The sequence below is a fragment of the Pyxicephalus adspersus genome, chromosome 1 (genome assembly GCF_032062135.1).
Source record: "Pyxicephalus adspersus chromosome 1, UCB_Pads_2.0, whole genome shotgun sequence".
Taxonomy (NCBI): Eukaryota; Metazoa; Chordata; class Amphibia; order Anura; family Pyxicephalidae; genus Pyxicephalus; species Pyxicephalus adspersus.
Window position 1 is genome coordinate 89,525,305 of NC_092858.1, and position 22,942 is coordinate 89,548,246.

At 38.7% G+C, this 22,942-nt stretch overlaps 1 protein-coding gene across 2 annotated transcripts; it reads left to right on the plus strand.

Annotated features, from left to right (window-relative positions):
* Positions 1-5,447: 5,447 nt before the first annotated feature.
* On the plus strand, positions 5,448-17,365 carry KHDRBS1 (KH RNA binding domain containing, signal transduction associated 1). 2 transcript variants are annotated; one of them, XM_072418318.1, is made up of 11 exons: positions 5,448-5,648; positions 9,461-9,591; positions 9,680-9,796; positions 10,793-10,939; positions 11,027-11,175; positions 11,680-11,875; positions 12,270-12,337; positions 12,418-12,476; positions 13,320-15,400; positions 15,821-15,858; positions 16,865-17,365. In XM_072418318.1, the coding sequence occupies exons 1-9, from the start codon at positions 5,555-5,557 to the stop codon at positions 13,412-13,414; spliced, it is 1,056 nt and encodes a 351-aa protein (XP_072274419.1). In that variant the 5' UTR covers positions 5,448-5,554; the 3' UTR covers positions 13,415-15,400; positions 15,821-15,858; positions 16,865-17,365. The 2 variants fall into 2 exon arrangements, with proteins under 2 accessions (XP_072274419.1, XP_072274428.1); XM_072418327.1 differs by having other exon boundaries at positions 13,320-13,485.
* Positions 17,366-22,942: the final 5,577 nt, after the last annotated feature.

Here is a 22,942-nt window from a genome sequence, read left to right on the forward strand (position 1 = left end):
CTAAATTTATAAGGCTAGTGCTATCCAATCTTAGCCTGAGGCCCAGATCTGCACACACTTTTAGCACTTCTTTAACAATAAGTGATACATTTAGTAAGGTCTGGTTTACAAGGAGTCAGAAAATGACTGCTGTGACAATAGTGGCCTTTTTTTGGCCCTCCAGGCTTAACGTTGGTCAGCTTTGAACTAACCTCTTTTGTAAGAACAATGCCAGTTACTTTAATCATACATTTCAATGATACTTGCTGAACATTCAGCCCCATCACATATTTTCACCAATGGCCAGCCTAGATGTGACTACACAGATCACATACCAAGGTCTGCTCCTGTGTTAAGGTGCGTACACACTTCCAATTTTTATCGTTCCAATCGAACGACGAACGATCGATTGGGCAAAAAATCGTTCGTAAAAAAGAGGACGCTGAGGATGCCACATCTCTCCTCCAGGGCACCTCCGGTACAGTGTACCCGGCAGTGCAGAACTGATCGTGGTGGGGGGAGTGAAGGGAGAACAGCGCAGATAAGGCTGTCCCATCTCTCTTCCAGAGCACCACCGATACAGTGATTACGGTGGTGCAGGACTGATTGGTGAGGGGGGTTCCCCCTTGATGTTCCAGAATGTGATAACATTTGAAATAAATGTTAATTTTTTTGTTAAAGAATAAATGCGGTTTGTTGTTCTTCTCAAAATATAAGCCCTACCTGAAAATAAGCCTTAGGGCATTTCTTGGAGAAAAAATTAATATAAGACAGTGTCTTATTTTCGGGGAAACACGGTAGATGGCTGAAGTCTCTTCCTTGCTCCTTTGCACGTGTACCAGCATGATTCGTGTCTTTCCTCTTGTAACTCTGATAACAACTAACTGTTTTCATTAAATAAGCTTCAGCTACATTGATTGCTGCTGGTTGTGTTATCAAGTTATCACAGCTTTCCAGCTCCTACCCTCTCAGCTTGGCGTTTTAACTATATTGCAGTCAACCCCCGCTGGATTGGATGTTCAAACATGAGCCTAAAAGTGACCCCCAGGCACTGGGCTCCTTTTGATCTCTTTCTAATACAATATTCTAAATTACCTCTTAACAGAAGGCCACTCATAATACTTACCTCTCTAGCAGAATGCAGTTCCAGACATCACCGTCTTCCAAGTTTTTGGTGGCTGAGGATTCTTTAGTATCTGTCACACTTCTGGGTGCATTGTATGTTTGTTTCCTGCTTGTGTACTAACACGAACATGTTATTATGTAGGGGCCAACATCTGGAGCCACAGCATGGTGAAGGAGGTGAGGGTCTAATACACACACGGAAATATGGCATGAGTAAATTCTAAAGGAGGCTGCAGCTATTTAAAAGAGCTTTGTTCCCTGTTTTAGAAAAGAAGAATCAAAGTTGAAATAAACCCAGAATTTTAACTTCCACCAAAAAAGTTCCAATTAAATTTTTAATAAATCTTTACTCAAACATATGAATGTTATTTTCTTCAGTGTCTATATTTATTTTTACATACAGTGGTGAATTTAGGTCATGCATCTGGCGTTAACACTGCCATGAATCAAGTGTGCTTACATTGGATCTTTCAAACTTTCACATGGTTGGTGTCATAGCTGATCACATATTCAGATATAAATAAGGGCTAAGATTTAGTGTTTCCTTCCTCTTCTTTTACATCATATTTTTTTTCTTTTTTTTTTTTAAATTAAGTTAAGCTTTGTACACACGTCAGATGATTCTTGCCCGAGCTGAATGGTCATGCTCATCTTGGGTGAAAAGTCATTGTACTTTTTAATACAATCATGCAGTGATTAACTAATCTAAAGATTTAAATAATGTACTTTTAGATTTTTACAGACGGTGAGAATATAAGAACTAGAATAGCTTTGTGTATCCTTTAGTGACTCTTCATAAAAACCAAACTCTGTTCCCGGCAAATATAAATAAATACTTGCTTTGTTGCATGCAATCTTGTGAGAAAAAAATGGCTAAATTACCACTTGCAGAAGTGTTCCCTGCTGCTCCCAGTGGTTCCTTACACTCACCCCTAAATCAGTGTGGGACACAGTGGGGTTGATAGGAGAAAGCACTGAGCGCAGCAGGGGAGTAGGAATCTGCGCACAGATTATATTATGTTTGCAACAGCATTTACTTTCTTCCCTGTATTGAACTGTTTTACTTGCAGTTCTATTGTAGCGAGAGTTCCTGTAAACGGTCATAAATTGTTATTGCTCATAGCCATACCTCCATACGTTTGGAAGTTTGGAACAGAGGGAACAGAGGGACACATTTAGTAGAATGTAAGTAAGTAAATGACCCCCTCTCCCCAAAAGTATGTTCTGAAACCATACAAAAATCTTTATGCAATAAATGAAAAACCATGAAGGGACAATGCTATCCATTTATGGCTGCATGGTTACATTATTATTACACAGTATTTTTATAGCGCCAACATATTACGCAGCACTTTACAAAGTCCATAGTCATGTCACTAGCTGTCCCTCAAAGGAGCTCACAATCTAATGTCCCCACCATAGTCATATGTTAATTAACCTGTGGAATGTGGAAGGAAACCCACACAAACACAGGGAGAACCTACAAACTTCATGCAGATAGAGTCCTGGCCAAGATTAGAACTTGGGATCTAGCACTGCAAAGGCCAGAGTGCTAGCCACTGAGCAACCGTGCTGCCCTGTTACATTGTATTAACTAAGATTTACTGGTTTTAGCTACTTAAATACAGTTTTAAATTTGGATTTGGATAGGAAAATAATAATGTATTATGAACACTAGTGAATATGGGTTTAAATAATATTATTAAATAAATACAGCGCTGCGTAATATGTTGGCGCTATATAAATCCTGTTTAATAATAATAAAAATAAATGACTGTTATCATCACCTTAGACATTGGCGAATTCTTGGGGACATCATCCTTTATTATTATTGTTATTATTATTATTATCCACCTGGGCGTTACACTGATGTCTGGATTTCTGTACCAAAAGCGGTACACTGTTTTTCATGAAAACTTTTTTTTTTTTAAATTGTAGACCTGTAACTTACAGAAATATGTCCAAACAAGGGTCTAGTAGATATTCTGAATATAATAAAGTTTGAAACACACAATCATGTAAAAGAAAAATTAACTTTAATAATAAAATTAAATAAAAATACAAAAATCAGCTTAAACAAGAATGCATAAATAAATAAAAAATACTGAAAATGCAATAATTCGGTATTCTGTATAGTAATATATTTTTCTAAAACACCTCCCTAGTGTGGTAAATTTTAAAACAGAGTCCAACGTCACATACCTATAGACAAAACCACATAAATATATTTTGAATTATTGTGTATTGGATTGGATACAGGACTTTGTATTGAATCCAATACAAAATATTTGAATTTCCCGCTAAGACCCCCGTCGATGGACGTATGCACACTGACATCATCAGGAATCGTCGAGGGATGCGTACACGAACGCCGAGTGTTCTAATTCTTTCCGTACTTCCATGCAAAAAGGAAAAAAAAAAAAAAGCATTTTTTTGCATGGAAATTTATTTTAGATTGTAGGCTATAATTCTTAGGCATGACTCACCGGAATATTTCCAAAATTTATTAAATTTAATAATAAACTTTTAATAAAAATCTTTAAGAAAAAAGTGTATAATGTAATGTACCTGTACAGTAGCCTATATAATATATATATAATACAATTATATATATATATATTATATAAAGATTTTGTATTGGACTCAATACAGCTTTTTTGTAATGAGTTCAATGCAAAGTTATTTGAATTTCCCGCCCTGCCTCCCGCACCGACGCATGCGGCGACGTCACCGGGAAACCCCAGAGATCGTGACTGCACACGCCGGATGAAGACAGATGTTGTATGACAATCGGATTGCATTGTAACGCGTGTTTATATTTTTAGTTACCCGAGCCTGGTTCGGGGTAACTGATAGTAGCAAGTTTTCTTACCCTGAACCAGGCGCGGGATAACCACCCAGGTGGTTAATAAACAGGATTTATATATTGCCAACATATTACGCAGCGCTGTACATTAAAAAGGGGTTGCAAATGACCGACCAATACACACAGAAGGGGAATTAGCACAAAATAGGAGGGGAGATATGTAGTGGTAGGAAGTAGTGGTAGTTTTAGGAGACAGAAGAGGATGGGTAGGCAAGTTTATAAAAATGAGTGCTCTTTTAAATGAGCAGAAAGCAGCAGGAAGCCAAATAGGATGAGGAAGACCGTTCCAGAGAATTGGGGCAGCTCTGGAAAAGTCTTGGAGCCGTGCATGTGATGAGGTTATGAGTGAGGAAGTCAGTCATAGGTGATCTGAGAAGCAAAAAGGGCGGCTAATGGAGTATTTTTTTTTACCAGGTCAGAAATGCAAGTGGGACAGGAACTATGGAGGGATTTGAAGGCAAAGCACAGGAGCTTGAATTTTATTCTAACGTGAAACTGAAGCCATTGAAGAGGACTGCAAAGAGATGCAGCGGAAGAGGAGCGGGGGAAGGATGGATGAGTCTAGCTGTAGCATTCATAATAGATTGGAGAGGAGAGGATATCGCTGCCACCAGTCCAGTGTTTGCTATAACGTCTGTCCTGTATGCACTCTTGTACAGACTTGGATTTTAACATCACTCTGGGTAAAATGATTTGTGCAAATTTTAGTATTACATGTCATATAATAATTTATGCACTATTATTATTCTCATACATTTGTATGTCATGCTTTGTTCTAAATAGTTTCTGGACACTTTCTTTTCTGTTAGTCTGCTATCAAATCCCCTGAAGAAGCGACAGCAGCCATGAAACGCGTTAGAACTTATGTAGAGAAATTATATTGGCAATTAATTGTGTACTGTATATGTGACACATTGTGATTCCAAAGCCACGTGTTTTGGCCTTTTAATTCATAGTGTTATACTTTTTGGAGGTGTATAGATCCACCATAGAAAAGGGAATCTTTTGAATCAGGGATATTATTATTATTACTAAACAGGATTTATATAGTGCCAACATATTACGCAGCATTGTACATTAAATATTTGATCGATATACACAGTAACAAAATGAATTCTATGTTCTGTGCAGCCTGCAAAGGGAAGATTGATGTAGTTCTTAGTAACACGTTCGATGGGGGCAGCCATAGCTTCTTATATTTCCCTGAGGAGACCAGAGAATACAAAGTGCTAGCACGTGGTAGAGGCTCCATTGTGAAGCGAGCCGGAAGTGTGCTCTCTCCTCTGTGACGAGCAGTGCAGCCCGCGCTACTTCGGGGCTTTCTTGAGACCGACTATATGCCATGCACGCCTCTCACACCAGGGGGCGCTAACAAAATAGCTCCTTTAGGTCAGAGCCCACAGTCACAAGCTCTTTGTCTGAGCCTAAGGCGCTCGCTGTTCGCCTATGGGCGGGGCGTAACGTCACTTCCGCTGGGCGGGTTCTGACCCTTTCTTTTTATCCAGTGAGAAGCAGGCGGAGAAGGAGTCGCGTAAAGCAGAGGGAGATACGTTGTAGGACCGAACGACCAGAAATACGATCAACATGGAGTCCGAGACCAAGTATTTGCCCGAGCTGATGGCGGAGAAGGACAGCCTAGACCCGTCGTTCACACACGCCATGAGCCTTCTCTCCAGTGGTCAGTCTCCGGGATGGAGGGGGTTGGGCGGTCTTACTTTTAGAATGAGGCCAGGGATAGTACCGGGGGGCTGCCAGCAAAGTGTACGTTATTTGAATGTTAGGGTGGGGTCAGGGCTGGAGGGGTTTCCCAATATACGATGGAGGGGTGATGAAAATGGCGCCCTCCATGGCTCGCATTGTATTGGGGATGTGCACGTGAATGGACTGCTGTGCCCGCATTGTGCCCATCCCTGGGGCACCACTGTGTACATGACTGAGATACAACGTACCATCATTACACAGCCCCGGGAGATCTAACACTGATTTCTGAATAAACCTTCCTTTCATTGTTAAAGCACACAAAAGGGGGGTTGTAGACACCTCACAAAAAGGTATTGTGCAGCAAGAAATGGAACAGAAAAATTCAATTATGGGATTATCATGTTTGTCCAGTGGTAGAAGGGGCCCCATTATGTGGGGGGGCAGTAGTGGGGGTTGCCTGTATGCTGTGGGGGTGCAGCATTGGGGATTGCCCGTATGCTGTGGGGGTGCAGCATTGGGGATTGCCCGTATGCTGGGGGGGCAGTGCGTATGCTGGGTGGCGGGGGCAGCAGCGGGGGTTGCCCGGATGCTGGGGGGGGGCAGAAGTGGGGGTTGCCCTATGCTGCGGTGGGGGGGGTGTGCGGCAGAAGCCTCCTCCTCCCCGCCATCCCGAATAACCGGAGGGATGCTAGTTTGTTGGGGTTTTAAAATAGAATCCTCTTTTCATGTCAAGAATGTTTTTCTCATTATTAAAGTGCAATTTGCAGTATTCCATTATAGCTGGGTTTAGTTTTCACACGTCCATGTAGAGCATTTTAGGAAAGCCACACTAGTGATCTGCATAGGCATTTCCTTGGTATCACGAACCCCTTTACAACTTGTGTGATCACATTTCTTCCTGGCAAGCTTCCTTGAGCATGGAGTATGCCGGTGCCACAAAGTCTCTGCCTATTTTGGGAAGTTGTCCTATATCTGGGCATCTTATGGGTTTCAGGCTTACCTGCTTATTAATGGAATTATATGGGATAGATTTCTTGTACAACCTACCTGACAAAAAATTCAGTTTAAGAACTATGCTCTCATACAAATTGTGTTTAAATTTATATGAAAATTAAATTTATGCTTCAACTTTCTTTGTTTTGCATGTGCAAGGTGCTGCAGAGTTAATTTAGAACTTTGGCTAAATAATTACACTATGTGTAGTAGTATGATGGACTGCTGGTCTCCTGGGCTTTAGAAAATCCTTTCCATGCGCCTTTCTGGTGCAGTGTGAGCAAGTCTTTGTTAAATTAGTTATATTGTGAACTTGTACATTCTTAAAGTAGAGATTTGGCATCAGGCAGGTCTTTATTGCAGAAAGTGATAGGCAGTGTCCTTTCTGCAATAAGTATTACCTGCCTGATCACTCTTCTACATGTGCAGCTGAGCATTGGTTACCAGGATACCCGGCACATTTACCAGGGTACCCGGCACATTTACCAGGGTACCTGGCCTATTCCAGCTTCCCCTGTAGATAACAGAATTGAATTAGGCACCCTTGTGGGAGTTATACCACACCAGGCCTGGCCAATCAAGATGGCCAAAGATCAGAATGAGGAAAAGGGAAGATAAGGTAAAAGTGAGTATACATTGGGTTTAGTTCTGCTTTACAATCCAGCCCATCATACTTTTATTATTTGCTACATACATACCTTTATTGCTGATATTTTTAGCTTGACCAAGATTTCCAGCTGGGTTAAAAGAGCACATTTTGGATTTGACACACTAAAATGTTAGCTGTTTGTTTATGAGAATAGAATCTTGGTATGATCTGAGCTCCCTGACCTAAACAACCAGCAGGTGTTTCTAAACTGTTAGATAAAAAATAAAATCTGTTTTTAAATTTTGGTTGCCACCCCAGGGCTCTGTGTGTGTGTGTGTGTGTATGTATGTATGTATGCATATATATATCTATATATATATATATATATATATATATATATCTATCAAATGGTCTGCTGCTTTGTACTCCACATCAAGCTGCCTTTGTTGTGTATGGGACTAGCTGGTCTGTCCTCCATGATCTCCTCCCTCTCCTAAGCAGCTGTTGTGGCATGGTATTGTAATGATTTGACACCCGTTTAATTGATGGAACCACATGGTAGGGAGGAGGAGATTTGTAGAAGTAATTTCTGCATGGAGTGTCCATTGAATCCCTCTAGTCCATGTTTTATTTAGCTTTTTTTCTTTTTCAAATATGAATGACGTTATCATAGTGTATGCAGTTTTTATATTTTATTGGCAAATGTGTTTTGGCAGTTTAGTAGCTGTTACTTCTCATCTATGTGAAGCAGTCAGTGTCGATAACTGTAACAAGAGAGACATGGGTTTGGTTTCACACCGTGCCTGAAATGTTCCTGGTAAAACCCTGTCCTCAATCAAATATACTAGAAGAAAATTGTACTGTATTTTATTTATTTTCTTGTGTTTTTTTTAAACTACCCAAGCAACCCCACATTCACACATTTTCTGGTGTATTTGGAAAAGACATGGTAATCTGTTTTCTAGTCACCTAAACACCTCAGCCTTGCCTTTTCTGTTTGCATAGATATTTATATATAATTGTCCATTTAGGTTTAATGGGGACTGTCTAAACTTGCATATGTAGAAAATACTAACAGCCAGGAATAGAGTTATAGATGTACACAATTCAGCATTCCTGATTTAATGGGAACTACAAAGTTGTAAATAGATGTGCATCTGCCACACTAGAAAGAAGTTCGTCTACATAGCAGCCAGTGATATGAAAGTGTTCCAAAGGCATTTTAAAATACGAATTCTCACAAAAACCACAAGGTAAAAGTATAGTAATCCACTGTTTATACTGTTTATAGTGATATTGTCTAAAATTCTCAGAACAAACAAGTTTGTGTGTGACCAGGCATGGCTGGTGACCGTGTGCCTTACTAAGATTGGATGAACTGCCAGGTGTGCAGCTGATAGCAATTAGTTACTGACTCGTTGAATTTGTGAGCTTCAAATGGTTTCAGTTGCTCATAAAGTACAAATGTGAGTTCTTTCACAATGCTATTTCAGTCTAATCAACTTTGATTACTTCAGTTTATCTACAGTATTGAGGGTTTCTTTTTCCTCTTCTACACGCTCTTATTCAACTTGCCCTTATGATGAGTGATTTTATCATTTTGTTTGTCCCTCTGTTAGTCGGGGTATAGGTTATGCAGTTATGTGTTAGATTTTTGGGGGGTTTTATATAGGCTGTTCTCTGGAGGATGTTTGATATGCTTTACTGTTTTCGTAAAGGCAATTCTTGCGATCAGTGACCCTAACAGGTGTTAATTTACTTTTTCTAGCACTTTGTCTTGGTGTATTAGGCAGACTGTTGTTCAGACCTATGCCATCCAATATTAGGAAGCCCTTTTCTGTTGTAGCTCATTCTACAAGGGTAGTTAGTGCTTTGCAGGCATTTTTTTCATCTGGCGTTTGGTTTCTCAGGTTTGCAAGGTGGACATCTAGTTATCAGTCCACACTTGGTTAGTGTCTTGATATTTACTGTGAACAGGGAAGAAAATACTATATATTTTTTTTTTGTGTTCTTCAAAGTGGGGAAAAGGGGGCTTATGAAGAGTATAAAAATATGCTGGGTATTGCATGTCAAAATGTCAGTAAAGTTTATTGGCTTTTACCAGACTACATGTTTATTGATGGCCAGCATATTTATTTATTCTAAGATAGATTTGATGGTACTGAAACAGAATTTTAACATTAGTCCATTTTAATTTTCCAATGCAGAAATTGAAAGACTGAAGAAGGGCGATGATGTGAAAGGAAAGGAAGAAGGAGACACTTACCTTGACTTGTTTTCCCATAAGAATATGAAGCTTAAGGAGCGCGTTTTGATTCCTGTTAAATTGTATCCCAAGGTGAGTGTTTACTTTCTATTGTAATGACTACTTTTTTTCCCTCCTATTTTAATTAAAATAGCATTTATGCTTATTTTTGCTCCCATAGTTTAATTTTGTTGGCAAGATCTTGGGACCACAAGGAAACACCATCAAGAGGCTTCAGGAAGAGACGGGAGCAAAAATTTCTGTGCTGGGCAAAGGATCAATGAGGGACAAGGCAAAGGTAAGACTTGGTATAGTAGCTGCTTTAGCTGAAAAGTTTGGGACATTTCATTAATATGTTCATGCCCTCTGTCTTTTAGAGACAAGGAATTTGGGTAAGGTTGGGGATATCAGCATTTTTTTTGATTAATATTAAATTGCCTTTACAATTATTTAGCTGCCACCAAACACACTTTTCAGCAAGAGTGCAGTTTATGGGTTCAACCTAAAGTAAACCTGTTCTTTACCCATCCCATGTAACCAACAGATGTTACAGAAGGTATCAAAAGCTATTGGTACCCATTAGTATTTCTGGTATGCAGGCCCAGGCGATTGGTTGCCCATAATCTAGCAATAGGTGCATGAGTGGCCAGTCATCAATCTTTGGTATCACATTAGGGTGGAATAAGACAAGCCCTTTGCATGTTTTGATTCAACCCTTTTTTCCTGCCTTTTTGTGTGTAAAATTTGTATGATAAGCTTTTATAACATTATCAGAGCTTTTAGCAGCCTTTGTTGATGTTTTTAAGGTATCATTTAATCCAATTTAGAAATGTAAATGCAGATCTTAAAGAGGAACTAAACTCAAAAGTCCCCCAAAACAAAAAAAAATGCACCTACCTTCAATCCCACAGAGCAGTCTATTGGTCCTTAGGTCTCTTCCATTGTGCTCCCATTTAGTTTAAACTGAATTCTTAACATAAAAGGCTTGTCTACCCTTTTATGTAAAGTGAAAGTTTTACAATTAGGTATGCTCTTAAGAAACCCTCTTAATCCCCCCCCCCCCCAACTTTTTTCAACCACCAGTTAGCCAGTGAACGAACATCTTCTGGCGGAGAGGTCTATTATCTCAGCCTCCGTGTTGTCTTTGTGACCATTTGGTCTGACGGTAGCCATTTCTACACTGGCCTAGTTACTTGTACTTGTGGGTTTTCCTATTTTTAACTGTTACGTTTTATAGAAGTTTTACACTTTGTTTTGTAGATTATTTTAAATATCATGCTTTTCATACATTTAGGAGGAAGAACTCCGAAAGGGAGGCGATCCAAAATACAATCACTTGAACATGGATCTGCATGTTTTCATTGAAGTCTTTGGCCCACCATGCGAAGCATATACTAGAATGGCACATGCCATGGAGGAGGTCAAAAAGTTCTTGGTTCCAGTATGTATAAACTTGCAGGTTACACTTTGAAGTTTTGCTTCAGGTGTTTTGTATGCATGCATTTACTTTTTTTGTTTTTACTCGCAGGATATGATGGACGATATTTGTCAGGAGCAGTTTCTGGAGTTGTCCTACTTAAATGGAGCCCCACCAGAACAAGCTCGCGGTGGTGGAAGAGGAGGACCTGCGCGTGGCCGAGGTGGTCCACCCCCTTCTGCTACAGCTCCACCAGCAAGGTAATCCTAAAAACTTCCCCCTCTAGAAGAATAGGGAGTTTTTATGAAAGGTAAAGGCAAAAACCATACTTGATAGAAAAGAATGGTTATTCTCTCACAGTTTTCAGTACAGATATCGATTTTATAGGCAATTGGAATTTTCTTCTTGGCAAATATATTTCAAACAAAGCTTGTTTACTTTGCTTATCTGACTCCATAATACTATGCAATGGATCCCCTTTTTGAGGTCTTCAGTAATGTGCAGACAAACAATGTGGCTGCATATAGTCTTGGCCATAGAATGAATGTGGGCCTTGTTACCTGACTACCAGCTTACAATTAACCACATTTTAAAGTAATTTTTTTGCAGCACTGTTGGTTGAATTCTAGTTATTTTCAAGGGCTGTTCTTCTGATATCATTGTGTACTGTGTAATGGAACTGCTTTTTAAAATTGTATAGGAATAGAGAGATCTGTAGTTTTTGGTCTATGTAATAAATATAATGTTCTCATTCTCCTTTTCAGAGGAAGAGCTGGCCCTCTGCGGTCCCTCGTTCCTAGGGGAGCTCCTGGACGTGGAGCGATAACGCGTGGTGCCAGTGTAACCCGAAGTGTGGCTCCCACACCTGTAAGCAGAGGTGCACCTTCTGGAAGAGCACGTGCTGGATCTATTCAGAGGATTACCTTGCCACCTCCAGCCCCTGAACCGTATGATGACTATGTAAGTCAGGGGACATCAAACTTTGGCCATTTCAGGGGTAGGCAGGAGCACACTAGGCTGGACTCTCTTGAGTCCCGTTCTAATGACTCTGCTGGCCCCCCTCCTTTATTTTTTTTTTAACTTTATGCTTTAAACCACTTGAAAAACGGAAGTATTACCCTATTTTAACACTATTTTGGTGGTTTGCTTTTTTACCACTGCATTTTGGCTGTAATCCTCACATTTGCAGCTTTAGAATATTTTGATATTCTATGCCATTCATCAAAATGGCACATTTTACTAATTGCATTGCTTCTTCTGTGAAAAATACTTGTATATCAAATTTGTATTAGCAGTGCATTTTGTGGAACTATTTTAGTATGGATTCAGAATTTTTTTTTTTTTTTTCCTCCAGGGTTATGAAGACACTTACGGTGAGCAAAGCTATGAAGGTTATGAGGGTTATTACAACCAAAGCCAAGGGTAAGTGTTAGATTACCATTTCCTTATTTATAGTGTTATTGTGCAAGGATTCTGCTTACTGGTTTACTTTTCTTCTCTAGAGAGACGGAGTATTATGACTATGGACATGGTGAGAGCCTAGAATCATATGACAGCTATGGTAAGTGTTTGACCTGAAGAACAAAGCATAGTGGTACATTTTTGACTTTTAATTTGTTTAAAATTTTAATGCTGCCAACATAAAGCTTGGAAATACATATAGGAGGTGACCTACATAGAATCAAACCTGGGTAAATATTAAAAATGCCTAAACTGCCAGCAGATGCCTGTAGGTGATGGCATAAACTCTCAATTACCTACTGCTGCAATGTAGGTAATTCCTAAATGCTTGTGTAATGTTCCTGAACATGCCTGTACATTATGGCAGGTTTTCCTGTCATAATCATAGTCTGCTGCTGTTTAGTGCTGCATATTGTGTGTGTTTTACTGTTATCAGTTATATATCCCTAAGCCCTGTAATTCTTGTAAGCTTGGCCTATATGGAAATGTAAAGAAAACCTGATTGTCTTTGAAATACTATAATTGCACAGAATACAGTGTTTTTTTTTTAGTTAAGTTAAAACTACACTGTGATTAAATGTAAATTTGTTTATGGTTTCAGTACTTTGTGTCACAGGCCTGGCGTAGGTGTGCAGGCGTTGGAAGTCAGATTTTTTTTTTCCCTGTATATTTGTTGTTGGAGTTATTTGTGAATTCTGAAACATAAGATTAGCATGACTCCCAGACAGCTAACAAATTTAGAAGTATGAGTGGCATGCAATTTTTTTTTTTTTTTTTTTTTTTAATAGCGCAATCAGCTTAAAAAAATTGTCAAAACCCACATTGTGTTCCTAACTCATCCTTAACAGCATGTTGTATAATGGCAGAGCTTTCTAAATCTTGTGATAATGTAGTAATTTTTGATTATTTCATTGTCTGATTTGTTTGACCTTGTCTGTTTTAGGGCAAGATAATTGGAATGGATCTCGGCCATCCCTGAAGGTTCCATCTGCTGCTAAAGGCAGTAGCTACAGAGAGCATCCATACAGACGCTTCTAAGACTGCTACTCTTCCAAACGCTTACTGATATGTTGTGTCCCAGGACTTCTGTTCCTTAACCCACAACACAAGTAAATTCTCTGTACTCTGTGACTTTTTTTCCCTCACCCCTTTTATCCCTTAACCATCTCAAAATCCTCCTTCTAGGACCTGTCCTAAAATTGGAGGAAAACAAAAAAAAAAAAATTAACCACATCTGTGAATATTTAGGACCGTTTTACGTTCATTGTTTAAAATAAAAACCCTTAAAAAAAACTTAAATGCATTTCATGCAAGAAAGAGCAGTTAAAATAGTGTTTTAATTGACTTTGTTACAAACTGAGGATTTCTAACACAACCTTCAATGTTAGCTGTAGAGTGTCCTGAAACAAGCTGCATTTTCAATATTCCATTTTTTTATTTGAGTTAGCGCAATTAGCTGTAATATTGTATGCTGTTTAAAATAAAAAGCAGGCTTTGACTTTGTAATTAAAATCCGCTTTGTTTTATGTTATTAAACCTTATGGACAAAATATTTTGTTAACGTTGTCTTAATTCACCTCTTCTCAAATAGGTTTTTAAAATGTGAATTTATTTAAAAGAAAAAAAATTAGTTCAACATGGCATTGACCTATATATATAAACCAGCAAACTGCAACATTTTACTATCTAGGCAGTTTTTGGTTTAATAAAAATGTATGTATGCGTAAATAGATAAAACATTTGATCTCCTTGTGCATCCATTAAACATTGGTCTGGGTTTTGGAGGTCTGCTTGTATGTTGGGTTTCATGCAGGCATGGATTGGAATTTTCTCTCCCATTGTGTTTGCTGAGCACAGCTCAGGCCAAACCACAGAAGCACATATTTGAGCTCTAAAGTTTGAATGTGAATCCCTCAAATGGCTACATTCACCGGCTCTGTAAAATCTAATATTTTCATGGCTTCTGTAAAAAAAAAAAAGATTGTATAATGCAGTTTATTTTAACTTGGCAGATACCTCTCCTGTAAGAAAAGTTTATTGTTGCTGCTGTAGCCTATTAAACTGTGATGATTGCACAAATCTATTAAATACTTCTAGATTATTTGAGCTCTGTGCTGTTGGTACTAATATTATATCAAGTTAGTGACTTGTTTTTTCTACATGACCTGCCAAGATTTATTTAGCATTCACTAATTAAAGACCAAAGTTGTATCTGTCTGAAGCTCTAAAAGTCCGTTTAGGTACAGCAGTCATTCTGAGGACTTCCTTTTTAATTTTTTTTCATAACAATGACACCTATAACAAGTTACTGTTTGACACTGTAAAGAAAAAAAACAAATACAAAACACAGTAGGATCCTTAATATTGTGTTCATACTGAGAGCGCATCATAAAAAGTTATCTTAGATGCCTATAAAATCTTGCCACTATTTGGTTTTAATAATTTCAATACAAAACATAAATTTTATTTTTTCAGTAACAAATCACGCATAATCTATTCTGTTTAAAAGTAAAACCCTCCCATGGTTTGCTCCATATGGCACGGAGAGTGTCAGTCATTGCCTTTTGCTTTGTGTGCCATTAAAAATGATCATGGTTTAAATACCCATGAGGTTCATTTTTATTTTTATATCCAAATAAAGCGATCTGCTGGACAGCTAAACATTAGTGGTTACCTAAGGCATGCCTGCACGTTTCGTTTCTTTAAATCTTTACGTTTTTCTTCCCCTAAATGTAGGAGGTTTTTACTGGTAAAATGGTTTCCAATCTTGGTTTGAGGTCAGTTCTCTCCTTCCTAGGAGTGTGTCAATTCCTATGGTAGGGTTGATGTTTGGCTGCATGGTGAAAGCCTTGTACACACTCTCAAATAATAGAGAGACAAAATTAAACTTGTTATTTGTAGTCTAACGGGATAAAGACTGGACAGTTTCCATGGGCTGTGGACATCGTACAAATGCCAAACCTTAAAAAAGAAAAGAAAAATCTCGCAAGACTCAGGATGAGTAAATCATGCTTCGCCAACCAGGTAAAAGAATTCCCTAATACTGCTCCAGTAATTGTTTCCTGTGTATTCTAACCAGCCAGCAGCAAAAATGTCAGATAATTTCTGATTGCTTGCTGACATCTGGGTAAAATGCACATTCTGAGTATTAAATATTAAGACATAAACTGATAGCAGATTGTAAACTATTCAAATACATTGCCAAAAAAGCTTAAAAAGCCAATCTGTAAAATAGTCAATTGTAAAAGTTGCAACATGTTAATGAAAGTTGACATAAAAAGGTTTCCAACTTGCATTTAATGACAATAAATCTGCTACCATTAAAAAATTTAAAATTGGTAGTTATGTAGACTGAAAAAAGAAAAAAAAAAACTTTTCCTTTTATTGGTATTTCCCAGTGGTTCAAGTTTACCCATTGCTGACTTCTCTTTGCTTGCTTCCCAGGTGGTGGTTGCTGGCATCCATGGAAAGTAACTAACCAGGTAGGTTATGTGAAACAAACTTATTATTTTTTTTTTTTGTGGTCAGTTTTAATGTTTTGACAACTATAGCAGTTAACCTGGAAGGCAACAGACTAATATTAATGTACCATGCTAAATGTGTTTTTTTTTTTTTTTTTTTTTTTTTTTTAAGCTTTACAGAATAGCCAACAGTGGTACCCTGGCTTCTAAATTCCATTTTGTAGTATAACCTCCCTGGCGGTCTAATTATGTCAGTATTTTTACGTCAAAAAACGGTACATTGTTTTGCATGGTAATTTATTTTACATTTTAGGTATATAATTTAGGTATAACTCAACGAAATATGTCCAACGTTTAATAAACTTAAAAAAAAAAACAGAAATCTTTTAAAACAATAGTGCATTTAAAAACTGAAACCTGTATTATAACTGTACAGTAGCATATATATATATTTAGATTCCTTTGTATTGAATTCAATACAGTTATTTTGTATTGAATCCAATAAAGATCAGAAGAGAATGCAGCCCAAGAATGGGATCCAAAGGGGAGGATGCCGATGGGACCAGGTAAGTGTTTTTTTTTTTTTTATGTATTTAGCTACCTTGAGTGTGGCTTGGGATTACCGCTTTCAGCATGTATTTTTATTTATATTTTTTACCGTGAGCCACACTCTGGGGTTATCACCAGGGAGGTTAATACACCACTCCCTTTCCCTTGATATAAGTAGTGTATAGTCAGGCTAAATTTGTGAGTAAATGTAAATAGTCTCCAGTAGATTACTATGCTGTCTAAAAATGTTTTAGGTTGAGAGAAAGAAAAACTGATTCCCAGGATAAATGATCACTGTGATTAGGAACCATGTTTTTCTATAGTTAGTGTTTCTAATCTGTAATGCATGCACCCATGCATGTCTGATTTACAGCTCCAGCATATGTTAACCTTCTATGAGACCTGTCCTTGTGAACATTTTATTCATAGATGCTAAACCATACGAACAGCATTATCATTTGTTTTTTGTTTTTTTCAGGCTGGATTGCGGTGCCTAGAAGCAATCGTGGAAAGGGACCACAAGTTTTGGCCTTCTCATATGTAGAGCATACAGTGTAATTTTTAGGAATTCATGTCAAGATGGAAAACACAAGTTTTTATGATGTATAGGCTGCTACCACTTTTTAGCCAGGTTTATACGTTTTTATCTGGTTGTATAACAGTCTATAGACAAAATCACATTAAACTCTGCACAGTGGTTTTATTGAATTTGTATTTTGAATATTGCTATTACCAACTATGCTTTATTTAAAGGAATAGGCAGATCATAAAATTATAGCAAAATCTGCAACTGGACAAGGATGCAGAATTATTTTATGTAGCACTACCTCTACATAATATACATCAATATATAATTAATAGGACGGAGCCTTCGACTAGTAATAAATAAAAAAACATTTTTCATTTTTTATTAGGGATCTACAACTGTTCGTCTTTTTGAACATGAATACTTCTAAAATAAAGCCATTTTTATAGTGTATATACATTGCTTCTTTCATTTTGACAATTTTTATATTCATGAGGTTTTGTTTTGTTATATTTGACAAAAGTTAAAATCTTGGGGGGGTTGGGTGGATTTTGTAGGCTAGCCCAGGATAATCCCTTGACCTTCCTTTACACCAGATAACTCAAAAAGTGTGTTTTAGTTGCTCCCAGATGCCCCTATTCAACTAATATGCAGCTTTTAGTGTTTTCAACTACATGCAGACTCAAAGGTTTTCAGCCACAACTAGCTGGAGTGGATATTGTTGGTATAGCCTGAAACTGACACTTAGGCAATGGGTTCTGTGTTGAGGCACTGTTCAGTTCCTGTTCTGGTACTACAGAGCACTTATTAGGTCCAGAGCTATTGGCTATGACTGTTTTTACCATACCAAAACTTGGTGTGTAAGCCAGGCCGAGGAAGCTACACCTTTCTGCTTCCTTTTCTCGTGCTTTTAAATCTCTACTTTCCTTTGTGGAAGGTCAGGTGCTGAGGGAGTATGTACTGACATTAATTGGGTACGGTGTTATGTATGCTCTTTTTTGTGGCCATGGATTGTAGAGGAGGCATCCTTCTCAGCGTAGCGTAAGCTGCAAAGAATTCGGATCTTCAGCTGCTGCTGCCAGTATACAGTGACTGGCTCTTCTTTGGCTGCCAAACCTTCACCTTGTTACCTGCTGTTAGGGGTCTTGTTAAGTACCTGGGACATTCCCTAATACCTGAAGGCATAAATTTCAATGTATGCTCATAGACCTAAAAGGGTTGGGTTACCTTGATTCACATTGCTTCTTGATTGTAATAAGGTCTGTAGCATGGAAAAGGAATTAGTATAGAGCAGTGGTCCCCAACCTTTTGCACGTTGCGGACAACTAAATGCACAGACGCCGGACAGCACATGCATGGGGAGCCATGTGTCACTCAAAGGGGAAGAAACATCTCCCAGTGTGACATTATGATGCCAGAACCCACCAAATCATTGCAGGTCTGAGCCTGCGATGTCATGGGGGGACGTGGCTTGCAGCTCTGGCTGGTGCGCGCGCCCACTCCTAAGAGGCGTCCTTCTCCTGACCCCGCTGGTGGGTGCACTGGCCAGAGCCACGGCCCACCTGTCAGACAGCCATGGGCCTAGTGGGCCGCAGACGGGGAGTTGGGGACCCCTGCTATAGCTGTGCAGTGATGGAGGAGACCAGGGTTCCTATGATGAGTTCTTTAGATTGAAGCTGTCTATTTGTTTAATTCTATTGATAAATGGGAAGATGTTTTCATTACTTTGGGTTGCAGTATCCCTGAAAATACACATCAGATTCAGAAGTATGATATTAACAAACCTCTGCTTCAATAAATGACACATTTCTCTGTTCATCACACTGAAGGCAGCTGGCCTTGTGTCTGGATCTCCCCTTTAATGATTTTCTATAGTATGAAAAAATGTTTACATCAGCATCTTCACAATATGTACACATAATTATAATTATCTGCTCTTTGGTCCTTCCACACCTTTAGTACTGGTACCCACCAAGTATACCGTAAAAGTGGAATCTCTAAATTGGGATCACAAAAAATACCAAAGTGCCAAGCTATCCACTATGAAAAAAATATTTAATAAAAATCTTCCTAAACATATTCAGGACTAAATAAACGAAATGATGATCTGATCTAATGATTTCCAATGGAATCAAAACACTTCCATATTTCCAGGGATCCACCTCACTTTCTCCTATGCCACCAACAGTGGTCTCGGTTCCATTTGTCCTGGCTAGGTGGAATTGCGGATATAAAAATGTAATTTCTTCCCAAATTACTATATTCCGGGACCTTCCGATCCCTGTCCTTCCCAAAACTCTCCAGCCTTTTCAAACAATGGTCTTTTAATTGGGTTGGGGCTCTCTCCTGAATACCACGCACTACACTACATCTTCCCTGTTCCAAAGGTGGATTGGCTGTCCCGCACCTTACCTTTTATTATAAGACTGCCCAGTTGATCCCCCTGGTTTATTATCAATCTCTGAAACGCCTTTGTGGGTTTATCTTGAAACGTCAGAAGTTGACTAATCTATTTCTGAGAATCTTTTATGGATTCCCCTCCATTTACATCCTAAATTTACCCTTCCTATCTTTACCCACCAACTGAAAGTGTGGGATCGAGCTAATCAAATCCATAGCTTTTGCTCTGCTTCCTCCCCACTACTTTCTCCTAATAATCCTGCATTCCCAACTGGTCTCTCCCCCTCATCATTTACCTCCTGACTGTTAAATGGTCTGTTTCATGTATTTAAACTTTGATCCCAAGATGGGATATTGTAGTTTTCTCAGATTTACAGATTGGTCAATTCATTTTTACTCTCAGGCTGGGTCCTGATTCTACTACATTGTCATCTGTTGAACATCTCTGTCACTCTAATGCAGAGGTGTCAAAGATTTTGTTTTTTTTTTTTTTTTTTTTTTTTTGCCCCTAAAGGAATCCTAGAATTGTGACTGGCCAGCAATGAAATAGTGCCACTACTACATTTCCTGGCATCACTCGCGTCTAAAGACCTGCAGCCTCTCTGCCTATGCGTGGACCCGCATAGGCATTTAACTGTTTTATAGACACAGGGAATTGTAGTAGCGGTGATATTTCAATTTTAAGTTTGGCCTGCGACTTTAAGTTTTTAATTTTGGCCCACTGTGTATTTGAGTTTGACACCCCTTAATTAAACCTCACGCTAAGGGTGTTATCTCTTCTCTTTCTTCCCCACCTTCCTATGTTGGGAGAGGGACTTGGTTGTGAGTTGGTCCAAGATTTATGGTTCCTGTAGACGTTGTTCTAATAATGTGGCTGCTCAGGAGACTTGCTTTAGAGTGCTTTCCAGGTGGTATATGGTACCTTCTCGTTTATCGAAGTGCGTCCCCGAACATTATCCCCTCTGTTTCTGTGGTTGTTTCCAATTGGGTACCTTTTTACATGTCTGGTGGGAATGTCCGGTAGCTCATTCGTTCTGGATGAAGGTTTACCGTCTACTTACAGAACTCGTTGCTATGCCATTCCCAAAAGATCCCCTGACATCTTTCCTTCACCACAGACCGACAGTTAGGTCCATAAATATTTGGACAGAGACAACTTTTTTCTAATTTTGGTTCTGTACATTACCACAATAATTTTAAATGAAACAACTTAGATGCAGTTGAACTGCAGACTTTCAGCTTTAATTCAGTGGGTTGAACAAAAAGATTGCATAAAAATGTGAGGAACTAAAGCCTTTTTTTAACACAATCACTTCATTTCAGGGACTCAAAAGTAATTGGACAACTTAAAAAGCTGAAAATAAATGTTCATTTCCAATACTTGGTTGAAAACCTCTTTGCTGGCAATGACAGCCTGCAGTCTTGAACTCATGGACATCACCAGATGCTGGGTTTCCTCCTTTTTAATGCTCTGCCAGGCCTTTGCTCCAGTGGCTTTCAGTTGCTGTTTGTTTGTGGGCTTTTCTGCCTGAAGTTTAGTCTTCAACAAGTGAAATGCATGCTCAATTGGGTTCAGATTGGGACTGACTTGGTCATTCAAGAATATTCTACTTCTTTGCTTTAATGAACTCCTGGGTTGCTTTGGCTGTATGTTTTGGGTCATTGTCCATCTGTATTATGAAACGCCTCCCAATCAATTTGACTGCATTTAGCTGGATTTGAGCAGACAGTATGTCTCTGAACACCTCAGAATTCATTCGGCTGCTTCTGTCCTGTGTCACATCATGGATAAACACTAGTGTCCCAGTGCCACTGGCAGCCATGCACGCCCAAGCCATCACACTGCCTCCGCCATGTTTTACAGATGATGTGCTATGCTTTGGATCATGAGCTGTTCCACGCCTTCTCCATACTTTTTTCTTCATTCTGGTAAAGGTTGATCTTGGCTACATCTGTTCAAAGAATGTTTTTCCAAAACTGTGCTGGCTTTTTTAGATGTTTTTGAGCAAAGTCCAATCTAGTCTTTCTATTCTTGAATATGGATACGCTTACTTCCTGGAGAGTGTTGTTCACTTGGTTGACTGTTGTGAAGAGGTTTCTCTTCACCATGGAAATGATTCTGTGATCATCCACCACTGTTGTCTTCCATTGACGTCCAGGTCTTTTGGCATTGCTGAGTTCACCAGTGCTTTGTTTCTTTTTCATGATGTACCAAACTGTAGATTTTGCCATTCCTAATGTAGCAATTTCTCGGATGGGTTTTTTCTGTTTTTGCAGCTTAAGGATGGCTTGTTTCACCTGCATGGAAAGCCCTTTTTATCTGCAAAATTGATAATGACATAATGAAGGATTTGCCCACACCAGCCCATGAAATAGCATTTGAGTCAACTGTCCAATTACTTTTGAGCCCCTCAAATGAAGTGATTGTGTAAAAAAGGCTTTAGTTCCTCACATTTTTATGCAATCTTTTTGTTCAACCCACTGAATTAAAGCCTAAAGTCTGCAGTTCAACTGCATCATTGTTTGATTTAAAATTATTTGTGGTAATGTACAGAACCAAAATTAGAAAAAGTTGTCTCTGTCCAAATATTTATGGACCTAACTGTAACTCTTTATCAACAGCCCAATTTAGTTTCATGCAACATATGGTAACAGCTGCTGAACAAAGTATTGCTGGTGCCTCACTTCCCTGACGTATAAGCTATCCTAAGGTTAAGACACAGGTCTTCTGCATAATGACTCATAAAGATGGACAGCTTTGCTATCAGATAATATGACAAATTTTGAAGATATCTAGCTACGGCCCCCTCTTCATTCTATCGCTCTCTGGCTTGTCTTTAACTGATTTTCCAAGTTTGTCTTTCATCTCAAACATTAGCTCTGTTTTCCATTCTCCTTTTATTTCCCTGCCCTTTCCCCTTTTTTTCTTTTTCTGTCAATCCTTAAATTAGTTCCCTTCTGTGTTCTTAATATTTTATCCTGTCATGTAGGGAGTTTTGCTTATACAATAATTTGTGGTTTCTATATTGGTAATGTATATCAAGGCTTTTTCCCATTTTGTTTTTGTCTTGTAAATTCAATAAAAATGTATTACAGAAAAAATCTTCCCTGGCTCCTCCATTACCAGTGATGATAGGAAGATGATATGGTGGATGCCAGCATATCTTCTTTTGAGAACTGGAGCATTCCCACCCTGCTGTGATCATTAACTTGGCCCTTTGGGTGAACATTCCTTTTTTGGCTGCTTTGATCATTAGGTTTCACTGTGGCTGATAATGCCAGCACTTGAGATGGATGAGTTCTCATTTAAAAAGGACAGAAACAGACAGGTGAAGTGAAGTGATTTTAGCTAAACTGAAGCAAAAAAACTAATTGAGCTACTCTTGTAAACATAATAAATAGGGGAGGAGTACCCTGCCTAGCAGAGTTTACATTTTCATTCTGGTGTAAATTCTATGTGAATAGCCCCATTAGAAAAACAATGTATTCAATGCTTCTTTTCCCCACTATGAATCCAGCTATTTCCATTCCCCGAGAGAAAATGAGCATTTACCACTTTGAAGGCAAGATTTGATTTTTGCAGGATAATAAAAGCATTAACCTGCAAACAAGTAGGCTTTGTATTGCAGA